This window comes from Leptosomus discolor, chromosome 5, assembly GCF_034619465.1.
Source record: "Leptosomus discolor isolate bLepDis1 chromosome 5, bLepDis1.hap2, whole genome shotgun sequence".
In the NCBI taxonomy this organism is placed as follows: Eukaryota; Metazoa; Chordata; class Aves; order Leptosomiformes; family Leptosomidae; genus Leptosomus; species Leptosomus discolor.
In genome coordinates this window covers 75117248-75138146 of record NC_141395.1, presented here as the reverse complement: position 1 = coordinate 75138146, position 20899 = coordinate 75117248, and the positions used below count along the sequence as shown (strand labels likewise).

The 20899-nt window shown below is 41.2% G+C and overlaps 1 protein-coding gene across 1 annotated transcript in view; it reads right to left on the bottom strand.

Moving 5' to 3' along the window:
• The window catches only part of COL22A1 (collagen type XXII alpha 1 chain), a 210153-nt gene that overhangs the window by 72325 nt on the left and 116929 nt on the right, over positions 1 to 20899 (bottom strand). Inside the window, exons 16-23 of the mRNA XM_086466066.1 lie at positions 19320 to 19373; positions 17475 to 17528; positions 16991 to 16999; positions 16083 to 16118; positions 14373 to 14402; positions 13449 to 13502; positions 12469 to 12522; positions 2728 to 2781 (exon numbers count right to left, since the gene is read on the bottom strand). Coding sequence (XP_086322192.1) covers positions 2728 to 2781; positions 12469 to 12522; positions 13449 to 13502; positions 14373 to 14402; positions 16083 to 16118; positions 16991 to 16999; positions 17475 to 17528; positions 19320 to 19373 — 345 coding nt within the window. The remainder of the gene's footprint in view (positions 1 to 2727; positions 2782 to 12468; positions 12523 to 13448; positions 13503 to 14372; positions 14403 to 16082; positions 16119 to 16990; positions 17000 to 17474; positions 17529 to 19319; positions 19374 to 20899) is intronic.

The following is a 20899-nucleotide window of genomic DNA, read 5'->3' as shown; positions in this document are numbered from 1 at the left end:
CTGACAGGACGACATGGATCAAATGAGCACATGAATTGCCTCACCACCACAGCTGATTTAGAAGGAAAAAAAAAATTAAAAATATTTTTGGATAAAAATTTAGTTTGAGTTGGTGTGTGCAAGGAAAGAGGCAAAACTAGGGCTACCCTATTGTCACAAAACATCCCCAGGATATCTGAGAAGTTGCCTCCTAGCTGCTGCTTCAGGATTTGATACTTAAATTAACTCCGAAATGTGACCATACTTAACCCTTGAGCTCACACCCTTGAGAGTTGTACTGACATCATCTCAACTGCAGTTCGTCACTGGATCTGCCAAGCCTGCTCCAACGTAGCCCTCAGCTTGCACAGCTGACTGATCCTTCTGTGGCTTCTCTGTTGGACTGAGCATGACAGCAACTATTTTTCTTGACAAAGCCCAACAATAGCTTTAGATGGTTCTTCCTAAGTCTTTTCAGCAGCAACGTGCCTTCTACAGCTTCCATATCCGCTCCTTCCTTTTGCCCATACAGGTATCAATGGACAGAATCAGGTCAGAAAACAAAAGTATATACAAATTTAAAATAGCAGAGGAAAGGGAGGTTATTTTAGTGTCCTAATCTAGTTTATATACGGCCAACTCAAACCGGTTGGCCCTCAATGCCATAGACAGAACACAGGAACAGGTGATGGACTTCCATACGTGACTTGGAAGAATACCCATGTAACTACAGCATAAGGAAACCATTTTTCTTCTTGGGTATCTTTAGGGCATAGTCTGATTAAGAAAAAAAAATGCTGATAAAGTGCTTAAAAAAACCTAATGTCACAAAAAGTGCTGTTAAGCTGAAAAGTAGTTTTGTCACAAACTGAATGTAAGCACTTTCTCCAAACAGAAATATGGAAATCTGCAATAATATGTCCCGAACAGAATGCCACTGCAGGAATAGGAACAATATTTTTCCATTTTTACAGTTAGCTTGGAGGAAAAGTCAATTTAAGTATCCCTTGATAGGGCTAGCATTATATGCCGTTTTAATTAACATAAAATTTGCTAACTTTATTTAGCTTGTGTGGAAAGGAAAACTACTTAATGCTATTTCAGCAATTTTCACAGATATATTTATAAAATCGCTAACACATGCATATATATTTTTTTAAACTTGCAGGGAACTTGAACTGAGCAAGTGTGACATTGTTTGGATGGATAGCGTCAGATATCTCAGAAATCATTCATGGGGATAAATCTTCCCCCAAAAGCAAGGAAAACCCTTTTCCAATACTTTAGAAGGTTTTGGGGGACCTTTTAATGTTATCCAATGGAAAAAAAGAACAACACACAACCAAAAATCCACAAAATCTTACATATCCATTAGAAATACTGTATTCACTCCACTTGAAGGCTCCTGATGAAATAATCGAAAACCAGGTAATGTACCAAAGGAAAAAGTTTTAAAAATGTGCAAACCAGTATCAAGTGGTGTTCTGCGGGTAAGGTTCCCAGCTGGACATAAGGGCCCTCAACTGCACAGGGTCACAAGCATTTGGATTGCCTCTCTGATATCCTCCACAGACATATGAACAGCTCATTACAAAACGTCTGCCACACAAACCATTTCTAGATTATGTTTCCTGGTTACAAGGGCATAGCTTACCAGAGGAAATAAATGAAAAATCAGCATTTTTCATTTTTTTGAACTTGTGGTGCACCACCAACAGCTGTAGTAATGGAGGTTCTTCATTCCTGCCCAAAATTTAACCAATTATTGAAACAAAATACAGAAGCAAAAGACCCAGTTCGTTAATTAAGTATTGAAAAGGTAAGGAATGAAATGCTCAGTTTTATCCTGAGTGATCAGCTTAAAGTGAGGTTGCATCTTTCCTGCTAGAGGACATTCCTGCAGGTATTTTACTTATTGCAGTAACTCAGGTCAACTGAGTTTGGCTACAAAGTTAGCAAGAAACAAAGCCATAGGCAAGTGTCAGTGTTGTTATAATACAACGCAGTATGGGTTGATCCAAGGTGGAGACAAATCTTTGACAATGCTTGACATACACAGCACTATTTTGCTCTTATGATGTTACAGATGGTGCAGTTTGGAGCACTATCTTGCCAAAAGCTTTAAAAAAGGAGCTAAGGAGTCATTAACTTAAGACATCCTTCCTCACAGGGAGAATAAACATTTAGTTTTAAGCCCCTGTCTCTACCTTCCTCAATAAGTCGACATCTATCCCTCTCTAACAAGTACAAATGTAAGTAGCAAAGCCACAAAAACAGACTTGTGCTCCAAGAAGTGTTCTTTCTGAATAGCAAGTACCTTTTAAACGGCTTCTTCCCTCAAGACTGCAGCACAGGAGGTATATCTGCAATTGCCAATTCACACAGCCAACAATTATCTAAGATGCTGTCCTAAATATTACAAAACACAAATCATTGCTTTCGCTCTGGAATGATACTGCTGTATGCACAAGCAACGGGAAAATCACATGCAAAACACCTCCTCATGCCCCTGTCCAAAGATGCCGAAAAACTGTGGAAGGTAAAAGTGATTGCTGCCAGACAGGCAGACTTCTCTCAATCATGACAGGATAAATTAATTTGGCTCTTAAAGGAGAAATACCAACTTCAAAGATGGTGCAGATGAGAAGAGAACAAGGTCACAGCATGCTGCATTGCGGTTCCAAGTTACCTGTTACCACAAAATATGTTGTTCCATAGATTAGTGGAAATTAAGAAATCATCACTTACCTGAGGGCCGATCAGACCATTGATTCCTGGGAATCCCGGTTCTCCCTTTTTACCCTGCGTGTTCAACAGAGGAGCAAATATTACACACCAGGAAAAAGACCACTACTGACTTCCCGAAGGCTTTCACCCCAGAACTGGTAAATCACGATAATGTGGGTACACAAAACATGAATGCTAGAAATTAAGGCAGCAGACACCATTTGGATGTGAAACTCCAGTTGGCTTTGACGGGTCTGTATCTCTCCAGATTGTGATAATAGCCCCCAGCGATGACAGATGGTCTCATGCACGTCTTGGCATCTCTTACACTCTGAAGTCCCACCTGGGTGTTGCCCACAGAGGGTCAGAGAAGTCACAGTGCTGAGATGCAGCCAAGGGAGATACCATGTGTAGACACATGCTGAGAGGAACTTTCCTTGCTGCAGTCTAGCCCTTCACCCCTCCCAAACAAAGCCAATCAGTGTCCCTTGCACTGTCCATGCATTAAGAAAGAAAATAACCAAGATGTCTGGTGCATGGATGAACATAAAAGATGCACAATCTCTAAGCCAGGAAACAGGAATCCATGAGGCATTTGTAACTAGGGTTGGCATTACCACCAAGGGACAGAGCTCACTGACGCCTCTGCAAGTGAAAAAATATTCCTCCAGAGGAACCAGAACACTTCGCTGCTGCAAGGAAATGATACACCAGGACCTGGAGTACAACCTTGAGACAAGTTCACCTATATGGTTACTGTGGAGCCTGTGTTCCCCGTGGGTTTGACCTCAAACAATTCACAGGGAAAAGTCCTACACTAGAAAAAGAGGAAGGCTGGAGTAAAGATGCCTGAAGCATTGGAGTTAAGGCAGAGGTTGGATTTGTTTCTCAACTCAACAGCTGACTTGCTGTGGTACTTTGGGCAAGTCACATATTTAGTGACTCAGCTTTCTTGTAAAAATAATCTGTCTTTCCCTGATGTGTAATAGACACTGAATCATTAATACTTCTGAGGTTGTTAGCAATACATTAGGAGGGTACAAGAGGAGTCATGTAAATATCTGAGAGATAGAGAGAAGTAATTTTTTTCTCCCTTATTTCTACTTCTTATCCAAACTGATTTTCAGATGTAGAGTTATATATAAAATTTTCCCTTTATTTTTCTTTATTGAAATATGTCCAGAAACAACACCTATAAACAACAGTTTGCTGCTGACTTAAATGAATGAAAAAGCTAAAACATGACAAACAAAAAAACTTTCCATTGTATTTTCCCTGGTTTTGACTGAGATTCATTAGCTGGTGTATCTGAGTGTGATCTTTTCCTTATTTTTCTCATAACCAAAAAACCCAGCTGTCATATACAGAAGAATTTAAGAAGAAAATTGAAGGAGTGATTATGAGGTCTTTGGGTATCAGAAGGAGTTTGTAGTCATTTCCAGGACCTTAATACCAATAAAAATCTTCATTATATAGTGAAGTACACACACCATTCATGAGCACTCCTTCTACTTTTTCAATATGCATCATTTCTTTGCTTGTCAAAGCCAAAAAAGAGCCCATTTTTAACCTGAAGGACTCATGCCACCACATGATTCAACATATGTTTTCTAGTTAAAGATGATCATTTTGCCAACTGCCAAGGTGACCATGCAAAGGACACTGTTAGAATACTCATTTATGAATAAAGCATACAGGATGTGGTGTGTGGGGCCAGACATGGGAGATGAGTATGCCTGCATGCCACCTCCAGCTTCCTATCAATGTGGGTGCTGTGTGTTAAGGCAGCTGGTTCCAACAACTACAACACTGAGGCAGCATACAACACAGTGTAACTGATTCCTTCATGTCCCACCAACCTTGTTAGCCACTGGACATAACTAGCACCCACCTCATGCCTCCCCTTGCAATGTTTGTGCATCTCCTTGGACTCAAGTTCAGAGACTGCATTAGAGGCAGGAACCTGATAGAAACACTTTTCATAACTCTTTGAAGGAGCATAAGGGAGTTAGCTTCCTAAGTAGTCACCTAAATCAAATATTGTAAGTCGAAGAGCATGAACATGCTCTGTTGTGTAGTCTATACAAAACCACAACGGGTGATACATACATTAGTTTTCAGGCCAACAAAATCCCAACGAGCCTTGTAACCTCGCAAATAAAAGAGATGTGAGTAGTACATGAGGATCTTGTTTTGGAGGTCCACAAGGGTGTGGCTTTAGCAGCATCACAGTTTAAGGGCATTATCTGATTACAGTTTGAAGAACTGATGCTTTTTGGAAACTTGGGGAACCTGAGGAAGGTTGTAGCAGCACCATCTTCTCCCTAAACCCATCTCAAAAGCCAAGAAGGAGGAAGGAAGGACATATTTTACCTCCTGTGACAAGGATACACCAGTTGTTCTGTTTCCATACTGATGGTCAGGCATGCTAATCTGCAGCAGCAATGACAGATGTGAAAGACGCCTATCCTTTCCTTGGGTATAATGCTAAGAATCTTTGGTGCTTTTCAAAACACTGAGAAATCCCTTAAAGCAACATATAATTATACTGACAAAGAGACTGAGAGTATAATTTTCTATTGTGAAGGGGACATTTTGGCCACTCAGAGGTTAGCCAAAATTGAACTATGACAGATTTGCTCCATAACATTACAGCCCGTCTATAAAGCACAGAAATACTTGCTGGGAGAAATTACACCTGTGAGAGCAAAGCTCAGTGAAATGTCACATCATCTAATAATATGACAGAGAAAACCAGCAATTATGCTCCATTACTTGTAGTAAGAATCAGCTAAGTGTATAAGAATGTGTATCCTTCAAACATGTGAAATGTATATTATTTGTCTTCATCAGCAATTTGGACAACAGCACAGTTAAAAATGTGTGTTTTATTTGAAACGGATATATTTACCTTACTGACAATTACAGCTTCACTCTGGATTTAATCTACGCTATCAATCCCTTTTTCTTTCTTTTTGTTAATTTGCTCACATTTCAATTTCTGCACAGCTGAACTTTGCCAGAGCAGACAATGTCATCTGAACATTTCAAGCAGCCACAAATATGTACGAACAAAACCATCCATTGGAAAGATCTCTACCATATAGAAGACAGGAAACTAAGGGAAAATTTCCCCTCTGCTGGAGGGGAAATTTTGAAAGGTATCATAGCGCAAGACTGATTCTCATCTTGCTGTCCAATAGCCAGAATGGCCATATGTTTTCTTAGCATGTTTTTCTCTGAGGTTTGGCCCCAGGAACAGAGGTGGATTTGGTACCAAGTACATAGGAAACATCCTTAATTGTGAATGAATATGACTGCTAACATAAATGCCAGCTATTTCCTCTGTAAGATAGATGGAGTGCTAGGATTACCCCTTTCAGCCCTGTCCTTTTACCTCTACGTTACTAGAGAAGCCAGAAGAAATCCAGTAGTGTTAATCAGTGTTTGAGATCCCTGAAGGCACCAGCCTTTTACAGTCTCCATATGTATTAGATAATGACCGTAAATTATGAAGTGAGAGCATCTCCCTAGCTTGAGGATGCAAATACCATCAGGGTTGGCCAGCTCAAGGGTGATTATTTCGGCTGTTGTGACAAAAAAAAAGGCTATAAGAACTTCCAGACATTGAGAGAGATTGCACCTTGGGACTGGGTCCTTCCCCTCTCTCTCCTGGATTATTTACACACCTCTCCCATGACATACCAATCAACTACATCCTTCCCTTGGACCCTGCGAGTCTAAGGTGATTCAAAACAAGGGGAGTTCATACACGGAGAAATAAGAGTTGAAAGAGTGTTGACTGCCCATTTTAAGTTGTGACAGGTCAGAATAGGAACATCATATGCAACAACCCACTTAGACAGGGGAGAGATGAGTCAAGAAGGGGAAAGTCAAATACATGTATTTCTGTCCTGTCATCAAATGCACAAAAAAGAGCTCAGTGGCCCTTCAGAGATTTGATAAATTTATCTCCCCCATGACAGCTAACAGGGATAAACCTTTCATGTACTGGCAAGTGCTCTTAACACATCTCTTCTGCGTAGAGGGTGTGCCCTGAACCCAGTAGTCCCCTGTTTTAACAGGATTCTTTAGGCTCTATTGTAAAACAAGTATGTAGGCCCTACTGAGACTCCTAACCTTGTAATCTAGTTGTAAAGAGTCAAGAATGATGGAGAGCGGCTCAGCAATAGCATCTACCAGCTCCCTCAGCACTCGTGGATGCATACCGTTGGGGACCGTGAATTTCTGGGTGTCCAGTTTGCCTAAATGATCTCTAACCCAATCCTCCTCGACCAAGGGAAAGTCCTCCTTTCTCCAGACTTTCTCTCTTACTCCCAGGGTCTGGATACTTCGATGTCTGTCTTCTAGTGAGGGGCCTGAAACTGCACGCAGTATTTGAGGTGCAGCCTCACCAGTGCCGAGTACAGGGGGACAATCACCTCCCTACTCCTGCTGGCCACACTATTTCTGGCACAAGCCAGGATGCTATTTGCCTTCTTGGCCACAAGGGCACACTGCTGGCTCATGTTCAGACAGCTGTCAACCAACACACCCAGGTCCTTTTCCACCAGGCAGTTTCCAGCCACTTAACTGCATACAGCACTACAGGCTTGGGGATCTTGTGACCCAAGTGCAGGACCTGGCACTTAGCCTTGTTGAACTTCATATAATTGGCCTTGGACCATTGATCCAGCCTGTCCAAATCCCTCTGTACAGCCTTCCCATCCTTGAGCAGATCAGTGCTCCCACTCAGCTTGGTGTCATCTGCAAACTTACTGAGGGTGCACTTGATCCCCTAATCCAGATCATTGATCTGGCCCCGATACTGGTTCTTGGTCTTAAGCATGGTCTTAAGTAATATATAATAACAAGGCCAGAAAAAGCCTTGGGCCATCAGAAGCTCTGATGACAGGGTTTCTTCATCCTACTTGGTTATTTGGCCGTACTTGTACCACACATTAGCAGAAGACTCTGCAACTGCTCCAATAAATGTGCTGTCTAAGAAGCAGTGATGGAAAAACGTTTATGGAAGTACAATAAAAACATTCAAATGAAAGGTTAAGCTTGAAGTAGACATTTTAAGAAATTAAATTGACACGTTCTTTACTATAACACCAATGGTGATTCTCTAAAGTTTATGCCTTGTTTATTGGCAACTGTATATCCCATGTATTCTTTTTTTTTCTTCAGGAATAACAACTTCATGTCAAAATAATATCATACTTCCTCTTTTCCTAGAAAACTTTACAAGATGTATGACTCTATTCCTGACAGCCAAACTGTCACTAGGGTATTTGGCACAATATGTCATCTTCTATGATATCTACACACTGTAGTTGGCTCCTGAATTATATTTCTAACACCAGCAAACATTGCCACTATCCTTGCACAGGTGAGGGTGTTTCATTTCCAGTGGACTGTGTTATAAGACACAAATTCATCTACAAAATCATTCCAAACACATCTTAATCCATTAGTAGTTTGTGCCAGCTGCATAAAGCACTGCAGGTTTCTAAGAATTCCAATAAATGGTTGTATCTGCACCCCTGTGTCAAGACAGGGACTCTGCATGTGCCAACTTCATTTATATCTTGGTTGACAATTGTAATGCAAAACTGAGGTTGAATCATACTGCAAAACAGTAATTATTTTACATCAACCCTTTTGCAGCATGCTACTTAAAAGGGTCTTGAAGTCAATCTTGGACTGTAACCTGTCCCTTACGTTACAAGATACTAGTGCAGAAGATTTATAAAGTACCTAAGGAACAAAATTTTCAGGAGATACAAATTGGTGCAGCATCCTATCTTGAACCGCCACCTGTATAAAAGAGCAGAGGGACCAGGCAAGCAGATGGTTAGTGATTTTCATCTGTTCTATATAGGTCTGTAAAAAGGAGTCCCAAATCTGCCTCTAACTACATCTAATTTTTCTGTCCTTACCATAGCACAAAGACTGCATCTATGCTAAATACAGTGGGCCAAGGCTCCACATGCAAGACCACAGGGGCTTGTGTTCATGTAGCTAAACTCTCGTTCTCTCAAACAAGGGTGGCCTTTGTCATCCAGCCTGACAGATACAGTCACCTTGCAATGCAAGGACATTTGTGGGACAAACACTTGGCATGACCCCAACGTATGCTGGGGAACATGCTCAAGTGTTAAACAAACCCATGCTCACACTGCTGCCCTGGCTGTTTGATTTCCTTACATACTTGTATAGCCTTACACTCCTATAGACAGGGGGTGCAGAGGTGGAGAGATGTGAGTGTCTTAGGATAGTTTAGAATCATAGAATTATTTAGGTTGGAAAAGACCCTTAAGATCAAGTCCAACTGTAAACCTAACACTGCCAAGTCTGCCACTAAACCACATCCCTAAGCACCGTATCTACATATCTTTTTTTTTTTTCCTCGTCATAGTTTGTTTACACATCATAGTTTCCACATCATCATTTTGTCCTGGAAACTATGCTAGGGCACATGGAAGATAAGGAGGTGATTGGTGACAGCCAACACGGCTTCACTAAGGGAAAATTGTGCCTGACAAATTTGGTGCCCTTCTACGATGTGGTTACAACATCGGTGGATAAGGGAAGAGCAACCAATATCTTCTACCTGGACTTGTACGAAGCCCTTAACATCGCCCCACATGACATCCTTGTCTCTAAATTGGAGAGACATGGACTTTACAGATGGACCACTCATTGGATAAGGGCTGGATGGTTACACTCAAAGAGTTGTGGTCAATGGCTTGATGTCCAGTGGAGACCAGTGATGTCATTCCTCGGGGGTCGGTATTGGGACCGGTGCTGTTTAACATCTTTGTCGGCAACATGGACAGTGGGATTGAGTGCACCCTCACCAAGTTTGCTGATGACACCAAGCTGTGTGGTGCTGATGACACCAAGCTGTGTGGTGCTGATGACACACTGGAGGGAAGGGAGGCCATACAGAGGGACCTTGACAGGCTGGAGAGATGGGCCCATGCAAACCTCATGAAGTTTAACAATGCCAAGTGCAAGGTCCTGTACCTGGTTCGGGGCAATCCCAAGCACAGATACAGGCTGGGTGATGAGTGGATAGAGAGCAGCCCTGTGGAGAAGGACTTGGGGTGTTGGTGGATGAAAAACTGAATATGAGCCAGCAATGTGCACTTGCAGCCCAGAAAGCCAACCATATCCTGGGCTGCATCAAGAGAACTGTGACCAATAGGTCAAGGGAGGTGATTCTCCCCCTCTGCTCTGGTGAGACCCCACCTGCAGTGCTGCATCCAGCTCTGTGGAGCCCAGCGTAAGAAAGTCATAGACCTGCTCAAGTGTGTCCAGAGGAGGGCCACAAAGATGATCATGGGGCTGGAGCACCTTCACTGTGAGGACAGGCTGAGAGAGTTGGGGTTGCTCAGCCTGGGGAAGAGAAGGCTCCGGGAAGACCTTAGAGTGGCCTTCCAGTACTTAAAGGGGGCCTGCAGGAAAGATGGGGAGGGATTCTTTATCAGGGAGGGTAATGACAGGACGAGGGGTAACAGTTTCAAACTAAAAGAGAGTACATTTAGATTAAATGTAAGGAAGAAGTTCTTTACTGTGAGGGTGGTGAGGCACTGGCACAGGTTGCCCAGAGAAGCTGTGGCTGCCCCTTCCCTGGCAGTGTTCAAGGCCAGGCTGGATGGGGCTTGGAGCAACCTGGTCTAGTGGAAGGTGTCCCTAGATGATAAAGATATGATCTTTAAGGTGCCTTCCAATTCAAATTATTCTACGATTTTAAATACCTCCAGGGTATTTAAAGAACTTCCCTTGGCAGCCTGTTCCAGTGCTTGATAACCCTTTCAGTGAAGAATTTTTTCCTAATATCCAGTCAACAAGCCAAGTCTTACAACAAGCCAGGCTGAAGCCACAAGTGAAACCGAGGCATTGTGATCCCATCCATGTCCTCAACACCGTGCTATGCTGCTAGAGATCCTTCTTGATTGGGTGTGAGCAAGAGGATTCACTACAACTCTAAGCTGTGCCTTCAGAGCCTGCCCTCATCTCAGCCAGTCATTTAAAACTAGACTCAAACAAATATTTAAGGAGATTTCTGCTCTTCTCATTTTAACTCTTAAGACTGTCTAGAAAAATACTTGCTTTCTGTAGCCAAATTTATGTGAGATGGTAATCAATGCCTATATTTATATTTATGCTTTGTCAAGAACTGTACTAATGGTGAATCAGTAGTATCTGCTAATCTGTTCTCTCTCCCACATTTAGGTTATCCATGTAGATTCACCAAGCCCAGGACTTTAATTCACCTCACGTATTCAGTCATTGAAAAATGATCTTTAATTGAAAAAATGTATCTGGCTTTAATTGAAAAAATGTATGTATCCACCTAAGATGCCTGGTGACTAATAAAAACCCTTAGGAGAAGTCTAACTAGCTAGACACAACAGTCTAGGGGAACATTCAAAGGCAGTATGGATCAAATGACATCTCTAATCAAATGATCATTAGCAGGAGCATTTTTTGTCCTGTTGCAGATCCTGACAGATCACTGTCCTTTAGCCCGCTAATATGCTCTATTAATCTTATTCAAGAAACAATGTTTCACAGCAGTCTTTAAAACCAGGACAATTAGAACTTGTCAACTCCTAAGCAAAGCACAACACAGCTATTTGCTGAAGTGATAAGGTAGTATTTTCTAAAGACTGGAAAAGTACAAGAAAGCAGGTAAATGCCCTTTTCCACTGTGGCATTGACACAAGACTGCATGCCCCATCTTTGCAAGAAGATTCCTAAAAGCCCTACTTACAGCTCAATTTAATATCATGCAAGTCAACGGAAAGTCTTTAGAAAACCACCTACCAAGGTGTATGTTTCTTCCCTCTACCGTCCTTTGCCCATAACTCTCCCTTGATCACAAGTAGCACTCTCACACCCACTCTTTTAACAGTGCTGGTGTTGACTCAAGTGCAAAACATTACAGGCAGCCCCCATGACCTCCTCTATGGATTAAGCTATGATCAAGTCTCTGTGACTACTTCAAAAAGTAACGCATCAAACAGCAGTACTGAGCCTGATGTGACTGCCTCCACAAAGGTTAAATGGATATCTCACTTCCACCATTATCTGCTGTCTAGTGAGATGTCCTTCATATGAATCATCTGAAGCAAGGAAAGGCAGATTCAGAGCGTGCTTGTAATAATATCAGGCCCACTATGAAATTTACTTTTCATCAGTACTTGAATATTTCAAGACACAACTGTGAGTCAGAGAGAAACTAATATTTTTATTTAACAAGAGGAAACTATCTAACCTCTTGGTGGAGAAAATGGTACACCAGCTCCCATTCTGTGGGAGCTTCTCTTTGAGTACAGACCAAACAGAATAGAAAGTAAAAAGCATTGCATGTGTCTTTGCATTTATTTGACTTCCAGAAAAATACCATTTCTCTGAACTTTCAACCTGTCCATATTATTAGTAGTTCTGCACAGAGTCGTATCAAGGATCCTTTCGGCAGCAAGGAGCAGATACAAAGACAGGAGAACAAATGACACAAAAAAAAACTTTCCTAGGGTCCCAGAGGGCACTGCATACAATCTGTAGACCCCAAGAGATACTGAAAGTGGCTGGACCATATAGAAGAAATAGAGGAAAGGATCTGGGCCTCCAGGATCCTTAAATAAGTAGAAAAGTCTATGCAAAGTGGGTCAAAGCACCCAATCTTATTGAACAAAGCTGTCCCAAGCCTCTTGAGACTTACATTAAATAAAAACAGCAACTTACCCTTTGACCTGGTAAACCAGGGACTCCAGGCTTGCCTTCCAGACCAGCCTCTCCCTTTAAAAGTGAAAAGTTTCAGAAAGTTAACTGAGTAAGAAAAGCTAACAAATTATATAACCATTGCCTAGCTGTTTTGTGCTACCATTACTGCATAACTACCTAGACAAATCTTACCTGATAATTATGTCATCCTGTGAGAAGAGAATAAGAAAACAGGATAGAGAAAGTGGCAATGCCCTGATTAAATACATAGCACACAACTATAGTTAAATTACATAATTAAAACCAGATTTACCTAAGTAATGCATCTTCACAATGCCATCAATTTTACAAAAGCCAATCAACAGTGAAAAACAACAAGCAACTGAAAAGCGAGGAGATACACAGTGTTTGCAAATGAGGCAGCAGTGACAAACTGAACTGAGATATCCTGCAGAGTTGGGTTATAAAATATAACTAGAATAAGCTACAATTAAGTCAAAAATAAGAATGCTGGCATGTCTAAATTGTTGCAAAAATTGTGTTGAAACACACACACACATACCCAATTCTTATTTTTCACCTGCAAAATATTTGAGCCAGGACCTTGTGGGAAAAAGCCAGCCCCTTTTACAGCAACCGTTCCCTGACCTTCATTACATGATAGCTTACAAGTTAACAGTGAGTGTCTCTCTGAGATGTGCTGAATGCCCATACAGCTCTTCAGGACATTAGAAATAGAAAAACATCCAGGTTCAGCATGACAACAGCCTTGAGGCAGTCTGTCTCTGTGTGGTGACTGCCCATGTCCTGGAAGTCACATCTATATGTTCAGAGCAGCCATGCACACAGCAGGAGACCTCTCAGCAGTAAAGAAAACAGGGGACTGGGGGCACTGTTTAAGATCTTAGTGCCTGAATAATGTATAAGATTTTGCATGTATGCCTCACACCAGTCTGAGTTCCAGTTTCCTGGAATTTCAAGCAGTGAGAGAAAGAACTTACTGGAGGTCCAGGAAGTCCAGGTTGGCCTTGTGGTCCTCGTGGCCCAGGCTCTCCCTACAGAAACGTTTTTTAAGAAAAGCGTTAAAGTATCTGTATGAAAAATTATATGGGCACATTACTTGTGTTGGCCATCTGTGCAGGATCTATACTACTCCTTTTCACATAGATCCCGAAGAACCAGAGACCAGCTGGTTTTCTCCTCAATCCTTCAGCTACTTGAATTATCAGCACTCATTAGACTCCATGCAGGCTGATCCACCCATGCTCAGTAGGCATTTATCCATTACTGGCTCTTTGTTTTTCAAAGGTAGTAACTCTACCAAAGAGACTGGACTATCCTGGATATTCCAATAAAACACCATGGGTTGGGGTTCAGTGGTGGAGAAAAGCAGTTCTTGCAAAAACACCTTCCACTGGCATTTCCCCTGAGCCAGCACAGCTGTGAAGGCCTTTCAAATATCATTCATATGATGCATATTATTATATTACATATCAGTTAAATACAAATTACGCACCTACCAAGACAAAAATCAAAATTTAAATATATTTTATTTTTTATGTAGGTCTAACAGACTGAAGCAATGGGTGTCTCCCCCCTATTTGAGTACCAAGGTTCAGAGACAAACTCAACATAAAACTCAAATACAGTTTAACTTTCATATTAACACTTCCCCAGACTTAAAGAATTGAGTAACTGACTCTCCAATTTATACTTCTAATTCATGTTAGAGGACATTGCCCTTTTTCCTTTCTTGTTTATTTTCTCAACTGTAAATTGGAAAACTTGTTTCTTGATGGCCTGACAATTCTTCTATCCACCTTAACTTTTGAAGCATTATTTTAAAGCAAAATCTAATCTAACAGGCAACTGAACTACATAAAAGCATCCCTGCAACAAAAGAATAGAAATTGAATTTCTCTTACTTGCTCTCCTTTTAAGCCTTCAGTATGCACCTGCAATGAAAATGCAGAGTCATAAAGGCAAGAAAGAGGAAAGACAACACAGGAGGTGCCAGGGGCGTGATGGTCCCCCACAGTGTATTTTTCTGCCCTCGCCATTCCCTCAAGATGCACGCTAACTGCTACAGCTCCTCAAATCCTGCTGCAGCCTTGGGGATACTTTCTGTTTAAACAGCTCAAACTCAGTTTTTTTGCTCACTCAGGTTTGCTCACTCAGGTACCTATAAAGTGATTTGTGTGGTTGTATGAACAGTGAAGACTTAATTATCTCATCAGTACAAATAAGTTAGTAAATTCCACGGCTCTTGTCTTATTTTAAATTACAAAGTCATACTGAATCAAGAAGGGCTCATATAAATAGCAGGCTAACTTTCAACAAGTGCATGATTCACACCTTCCTTCAGCTCCTCCATGCAAGCCATCATGGCTGTGACTGACAGCTGTCAGTCTTCTCAGCCTGTTCTCCACCCCCTCCTGGAACTGCAGGCTCATTTTCAGGTTCTATACGTATCTTTGAAAGTCTCTTGGCAACTACTGTCATGTCACTAATTTCACAGTTCAGCAGGACAGTAAAAGGCTCTTATCCAAACAGGTTCTTTTTCAGACCTCTCTCTTTCTCCTTCCTTTGCTTTCTACCATGTTCTGGGTAAGGAAACTGCCTGCTGCCTTTCTCATGGTTACCAGGGATCTTCTCATTCTTGACTTCAGCACCAAGTCCTTCTTTAGCACAGTGCTACAGTTAATGTTGCTAGTATCAGTGGCCCTTTAATGCTTTCTACCAATAATCAGAGCTCTGTTTCCTAATTTCAATCCTACTTTTTTGGAAAGTAAAAAAATACTCCCCAACTGCTTTGTTACCAGCCCCTGCAGAACTCAGTTCTAGACCTCTCCTCTGCATACTTTGCAGTAAACCTTTCTCCATTCGCTTGGAGTCGACATCTTCATACAGACAATACTAAAATCTGGACATCCTTACGTCCCTGCTAGTGACCTCTGGGGTCACTGAAGGCATTGATGAAGGTAGAGGGGTGCACAAAGGCATGAAAATCTAGTGCCCTGGGAAAGATCCACCCCACTCTCCTATTTTCTTTGTTTGCTTTTTTTATCACTGATTTCCTGATTTCAGCACAACAGCTCCTAGTTGTCTCATATTCCACCAGAACTTTTTCAGACATGATGCAAGGAAAGATCATTTCCTCTCATCAGAAATTGCCTTTTTCTTCTTACCTCCCAACTCTCACATCCAGCCCATGACAAAAGCACTCAGTGATTCAACTCACTTCTGAACTTTCATTTGCTTTTATAACTTTCACAGGCTCTACTTTCCAAAGGCCACTAGGCATCAACTCAACAACTGTCCCTGAAACCACACAGTCCTGTCACAATATTGCTCTCTCTGATGCACCTGAGGCAATGCTTTAATTGCCTCTTCAAGTCCTAATCTTCACATTTCAAAATCTTCCAAAATTGTGGCAGTGCATTTCCTTGTTGGAACTCATCACTTGCCTTCAAAAATCTTCGCTGCCTTAAACTTCATTAAAAAAAAAAAAAAAAAAACAAAAACAAACAAACCCCAAACATTTAAGAACATTTCTTATTTAGTGAAGTCGTCCTACCTTTTCTTCTCATGCAACAATGCCTACAATGTTAGAGAAAGTTAAAAAAAATTCTTACTGTAGAGCCAGGCAATCCTGGAAGTCCTGGTTCACCCTGCAGGGAAACATGAAAGAAAAGAAAAAACATAACTTAACACAAAACACAACATAGCACAATGCATAACATAACACAAAACAAAAGCAAACCTCTGAGTCATTTCCCAAGTCATTTTACAGAGCAGAATCATGCTGTAAGTGTTTGCAGGACACTGAGATGCTACACCCTCTTTACATGATTTATTGCAATCTAGGCTATCAATTTGTTCCAGCACATTTTTCTCCAGCAGCGTCCACCATTTATTATGCTTTAAGACTAACTGTCCAGAAGGTATATCCTTTACTTCAGGTACAGACTAATGAAAAACTTATCGTATAGCTTCCTTTCACACTCTATTCATTACTCATGTAGGTCTCCAAATGCCCCAACATTGCTTTCATGCTCTTTCCTCTTAAGACAAGTTTAATTACTATTTTTTATTTATTCTAAAGAGAGTCCATACTATGCCAGAAAGACTGAAAAGACACACATCAGCTGCACTGAAAGTAATGGAGCAAGGAGCTCAACACCTTCTGGAAGTACTAAATGCAGCCACTTCAGAGATATAGATGAAGTGTTACAAACTCAGGACTGTTCTCTGCTGCACACATTCTGGAGCACAAAGATCTTGTGCCTTATCACCTCAGTGGATGTGCCCTGCTTGTAGAGAGTTCTGAATCCTCACCTATAGTTGTTGAATCTGCATGGGAAAGTAATGGGAAACAGGGAGATTTGCTTCTGATCTCTGCGTTCTTAGATAAGACTCACTGCCTTATCTGGAGTAGAAAAGGAGAAAGAAAATCCAGAATTTGGCATGCTTTTCCACTCATGCCAAAGAATTAGGTAGGAAATACCAAAACCACAACGTCACCTCTAGCAGACAGGGAAACAAGGCTGCCCTGGGAACTCTAATAACTCTGTAAAATAGCGAGGTCAAAATTGCTGCTGAGAGCGATGAATAATTATTTTGCAGGTAAGAAGGTTGGGCTCGTTTGATTGGCACTTTCTGAGTCTATTCTACATCTCCTGAGTCAGAAAACCAGCACCTACATGAACATATTGGTATTTCTACCCAGCTTTCTTAGGCGAGGAAGATTTCCTGAGCCAAACTACTATCTACTTCCTTCTACTCCCATTATGAAGGTTAAACTAAGAGCAGAGGAGCTATAACCAGACATGACTTAGCACTCTTTCACACCCATTTCAGACTGAAGCAACATCAGAAAAGTGAAACATTTAAATGCATATAAGCTTCATTTATATACACAAGATAAGTATTAGGCCAACAGTCCTGATCTTTTCAGCCCTGAGGGCCCAAGGAGGAACTAACAAAGGTGTGTCCAAACCCCTCTCATGCATCCCATCCCAACTCACCTTTTCTCCTTTGGTCCCACTGGCACCTGGAGAGCCTGGGTTTCCAGCAGGGCCCTATAAACAGGTAAAACAGAGAGAAAAAAATTTTGGTTCACACGTTACAGGTGATCAATTGCAATTCCTTTAAAGTACAGGAGAAACATAAGGCTGCAGGTTTGGGTATCAACAGCATGAACAGTTATATCCCATTGCACTGGGACAGGAACTACTGCAACACATGAAACTGCTTTGGCTCTGCTGTGTAGAGAGAAAGGGGAATAAGGATGTAGATGCCACAGCAGCTACAATGACAGCAATTCAATTTCAGCTGGTTCAGAAGGATTGCAGTTCAGGGAGTATATTGGTGTCAAACAAAATCTAGGATAAAATTCAGGCATGAAGATTTGCCCACTGCTAGGTGTCTAGACACGAAAAAGGCAAAAAAACTTCAGAAAAACCCAACTTCTGTAACAGAGTGTCACTTGGAGAAATGGTTCGTTCAAAGTCGCAAACAATCAGTATCCACCTGCACATCCCTCTGCAATTTCTCACTTCATCTACATTTGTTGCAAGTATAAACCAGTCCTGTAAACAATGTAATAGGTGTACTGAACATAGTTAGTTGTAATTTCAGTGCCACATCTAGCACTGGAAATCATCTCCATCTTATAAGGATAGCGATAAACACTAACTAGAGAAATACTTCCTGGTATAGGGTAAACTGTGTCTGAGGAACAGAGCAGAGAGAAAGTGATGATTAATTGTCAAATCCCCCAATGAGAAGCAGAACAGTTAGTGCAATAATGTCTATCACCTCACAGAGAGGAAGATTTAACACAGATTAAGACTGCTAATGACACTATACCTTGCTGTCTAAATACAAAAGACGTGTCTCATATGGAAACAAAAATGCTTCCCAACAAAGTCAAGTTGAAACTCTGCTAAAAGCATGAGAGCAAGGCACTGGGGCAGCACATGGCTGCTGTTCTTGTAAAGCACATTCAGGTCTGATCCCAGCAGATGCTTTGTCTGTTTGAGCAGCAGGATCAACCACCTGAAGATGAGCTGTCCTCAGGATTTGACATGCAGTTCCTCCACCCCTGCAACTGCAAAAACGTGCCTCCAAATAATCCGTTCCAGAGAGGGAAACAGCAAGGGCTAGTGAATAGGATGCAGGTGTAGCAGCCTGGAGGCATCAGGCTCAAGGGTGGCAATGATTAGCTGCGTAGCTTTTGGCAAATAACTTTTTAGCCTCTCCTCCTCACTCTGTCATTTGCTGTTTAGACCAGAAGATCCTTAGGAATAAAGGATGTCTCTCATTAGGTATCATACCCTGCATAATGAAAATAGTCTTGGGGGATCTACAGACAGCAGTTTTAGACAAAGCATTATCTGTCTGATCAGCAGAAATGCCCTGATCTTTTAGGCCATTTTCTGTTTTCATCTTGTCTTAAAAATGTAAATAGTGTCAAGCCTTTCTTATCAAAACCAAGTCAAATATATTAAATCCAGTTCTCTGTCTTTCATGTTGTGGGAGGGAAAAAAGAGTTTATAAAAGTCAGGCTTAAATAACTGGATTTTTATATGTGCTTCCTTATGTCTTTAATGAAAATTAAGAGAAACATCTAACCTATCATGTTTAAAGGACTGGCATTTCCTTTAACTGTATATTGCATTACAATTTAATTCTAGCACCAAACAAAGAAAACTGTGCCAACAAAGATCCTTAGAATAAGGAGTATAAAAACTGCTAATGCAACAGGGTCCTGCCATGACTCAGAAGCCACCCAGGATGAGTCTCAGTTTTAGAATCACCTTCCACTCATTCCAAAGAAAAGCCTCCAGTTGCTGAGTATTGTCACGTACCTGTTTCCCCTCCACACCTGGCTTTCCAGGCAACCCATCTAGGCCTCGTTCTCCCTGGAGAGAGAAAAGAAAGAACTATTATAAGTCAAATCTGTGGTGCTTAAGTCAACATTCTGCAGGAGATGTCCATGTTACCCGCTCCAAGAATAAGGAATAAGAAGAGAAATTCAAGACAACCCAATAGAGAAAATGGCTAAATTCCCACATCTGTACTATGAAAAGTTGCTGGGAGCCTCCATCCAGTAAGAAGGAGGTGGAGGAAGTGTAGTCAGTCAGAAATTTTTATCCTTTGTCTTCGCTAACTGTTGGCACTTGTCTATCTAGAAAATTTAGCAGCAAATAGCTGGGATGTGAATTTAGAGTCAACTTTCCACATAGGTATCCCTCTTCTGCCTGCTGAGGTGGGTTCATGTAAATTGGACAAAGTGCACCAGGAGCACATCAGCCCAGAACAGCTCTTACAAAAGTAATGAATCCACAATCCAGCAATATCTCATTTTTATCCAATTCAGAAAAAACTTCCGTTTTTCACCTTTGCTTTCCATAAGCCGGGGGAACAATTAATCTATTCCTATATGTCTTCAGAGTTGCACAGTGCACAAAGTCCAGAGGCAATCTATTGCACTACTTTATTTTTAATACCGGAAGGTATATTTTTTCCCCCTGTACCTAAACCTGACTTTCTCTCTACAGTTTCAGACTAGTATGTCTTTCCTTAACCCCCAAAGAGAACAGACTGCTCCCTTCATGTTTACAATGGCCTTTTATGTATTTGAAGACTTACAAAACTCTCCCTTCAAACTTCTGTAGACTAAACAACCTCAATGCTTTCAACTTTTCTTCATGGGCATGTTTTTCAGACCTCCAATCTTTTTTGTTGCTCTCATTTGTGCACTGTCCAATTTTTCCATGTCTTCACTGTAGCTAGTGCACGCAACTGGACACAACTGAGGCTAATTTTGAGCAGAAAGTTTATTTTATGTTTTATAGGGTATTCTTCTGTTTAAATTCCAGGATAATATTTACTTTACCCCAAACCCCCTTCTGCAGGACAGTGTCTTAATCAGTTGTTCCCAATCTGTAGCAGTGTGCAATTTGTTGTCCTACATGTATGAAGCATCCTGCAGCTCCCCCTTCTCAGTGTCATCTTCTGCTTTGGAGGATTATGTGTTCAAGACCATTTTAAATTCTGACCATGACCTCCACTGTACTTCCACATTCAAGCTTAAATTATTCCATATTTTATATTCAGATCCTTGATAGAGATGATGACTAGATCAATGACACACTCCTGCTGTACTTCACTTCTGTCTTACAGATTGTGGCCCTTGTCCATTCCAGCCTCCTTAGCTTAAAACTTTGAAATAGGGACTTTCTCTTACTCTGTAAAATGCATAAACACTGGTAAAATGAAACACTGATTTTGCTTGGATCCTGCACACACAACTGAATCTAAATTAGCAAATACACACACACAGTGCCACTGTTAACATAAATATGCATGTAAAAACAAAATTCTACGAGTACAAGGAGTGACAGCAAAATATTAGTTTTACTCTATTTTTTTTAACGTTTCAGGC